General features: G+C 63.1%; 1 protein-coding gene across 1 annotated transcript in view; it reads right to left on the bottom strand.

Annotated features, from left to right (window-relative positions):
* LOC104526856 (hemicentin-2) overlaps window positions 1–1,700 on the bottom strand; it is a gene marked incomplete at its 5' end in the record, with an annotated part of 28,297 nt that overhangs the window by 3,202 nt on the left and 23,395 nt on the right. Inside the window, 4 exon segments of the mRNA XM_029085567.1 lie at window positions 13–92; window positions 844–1,113; window positions 1,246–1,327; window positions 1,410–1,686. Of these exon segments, the coding sequence (XP_028941400.1) occupies window positions 13–92; window positions 844–1,113; window positions 1,246–1,327; window positions 1,410–1,686 (709 nt within the window).

Here is a 1,700-nt window from a genome sequence, read left to right as displayed (position 1 = left end):
ATCATCCCGCACACTGGCATCAAGGCTGGTGACACCGAGCTCCTGGGCGTTGAGGACACCGACCAGGCTGCCCCGGACCCGGCGTGGCTCCCCTGGGTGAAAGGGGCAGGGGCAGCAGCATCAGGGCCGCTGTCCCATAGGAAAGCAGAGTGCTTCCCTGTCTCCCCTCTCCATAATTTGTGTGTCAAGAAAATCTCATTTTCTGGACATGAAGGCAGCCAGAGCGAGGCAGGCAGCGTCCCTACCTTGCTGCAAGAGCAGCCCCTGAAGACCCCACGGGTCCAGGCAGCATGGTGCCACATTGACAGGGGAAGCTGCAAGCGTGGCCCTGTACCTCTTGCTCACAAATGTGCACTAACCCAACAAACCCTGCTCTCTATCAACACCCAAGGTCCTGCCCCAGCCCTGAGGTTTTATTTGCTTCTCTGGCACGCCTGGCAGCAGAACACCAGCAGCACAGAGGGCACCCAGGGCACCTGGTGCTTCCTCCACCCAGCCCTCTGCTCCCCGAGAGACAGCGAGGCAGGATGTGTCTGGGCACTCAGCAGAGCCCCTGGGAAATGGGAATTTAATCACGGGCAGCAAATGCAGGAAGGTCGGGGAGAGGCGAGCAGGGATGCGGGCTGGCACGCAGGGCTGCTCGGGTAAGGGCTTGGCTGGGCTCAGAACTGCTGATGAGCAGTGGAACAGACACAAGAGGGCAAACCAGAGCGTGAATCAGGGGGGTTGGAGCAAGCAAGGAAAGGCAACATCCCTCCAAAGCACTGCACGGAAGGTCTTACCCCAGGGTGTAACAGCACTGCGGGCAGGCCCAGCACCCCGAGCCCTGGGGCAGACACCCACCTTGGACAGCCAGGGAGGCGTGGGCGACAGCGGACCCCAGGGCATTGCGAGCGAGGCAGGAGTAGTTGCCGGCATCATGGTGGGTGACAGCAGGCAGGACCAGGGTGGCATTGGGCAGGACATGGGCACGGGGACCCTCAGGCAGCGGCTCCCCATCCCGCTGCCACTCCACAGAGGGGGTGGGCTCCCCAGACACGGTGCAGTGCAGCAGCACCCACTGCCCGGCGTGCACTGCCAGCACTCGCGGTGTCACTGCCACCACAGGGGCACCTGGGTGAGGAGAGGGATGTGGGCAGTGTCACAGCATCCCAGGGTACTGGGGCCATTCCCCAGGGGTCAGGACTGGGGATGACAGGATTTGCACTCCCTCAAAAGGAGGGTGCAAAGGGGGACAGCACTCACTCTGCAGGACCAGGGTGACAACCTTTGCTACTGTGCCCACATCATTCTCTGCTGTGCAGCGGTAACGCCCCGTGTCGGTGCTCTAGGAGTACCAAGAGCATTGGCACAGCACTTTGCCATGAGAGCTCCCCAAAATGCACCAACACCCCCCAGACCCCACTCACCCCCACACCATGGATGGCCAAGGAGCCATTCTGCAGCTGGCGCAGACGCCCACCAGCCACCACGGGCACCCCGTCCTTGCTCCAGGAGACGAGGGGCGCGGGATGGCCCCGGGCGTCGCAGTCAAGGAGGGCATCACCCCCAGGGTGCTCCACCTGGTAGGTGCTGGGGTCCCCCTGTATGATGGGTGCCTCTGGGGAAGGGAGAGGAGTGGCAGAGGAGGGGGGCTGGCCAGGGATCCCAGTTTCCCTGCCCGCACCTACCTCTGACGGAGACAAAGGCAAAGGCCCCGA

This window comes from Antrostomus carolinensis, unplaced genomic scaffold (genome assembly GCF_000700745.2).
Source record: "Antrostomus carolinensis isolate BGI_N321 unplaced genomic scaffold, ASM70074v2 scaffold25966, whole genome shotgun sequence".
In the NCBI taxonomy this organism is placed as follows: Eukaryota; Metazoa; Chordata; class Aves; order Caprimulgiformes; family Caprimulgidae; genus Antrostomus; species Antrostomus carolinensis.
This window is presented reverse-complemented; position numbering and strand designations above follow the sequence as displayed.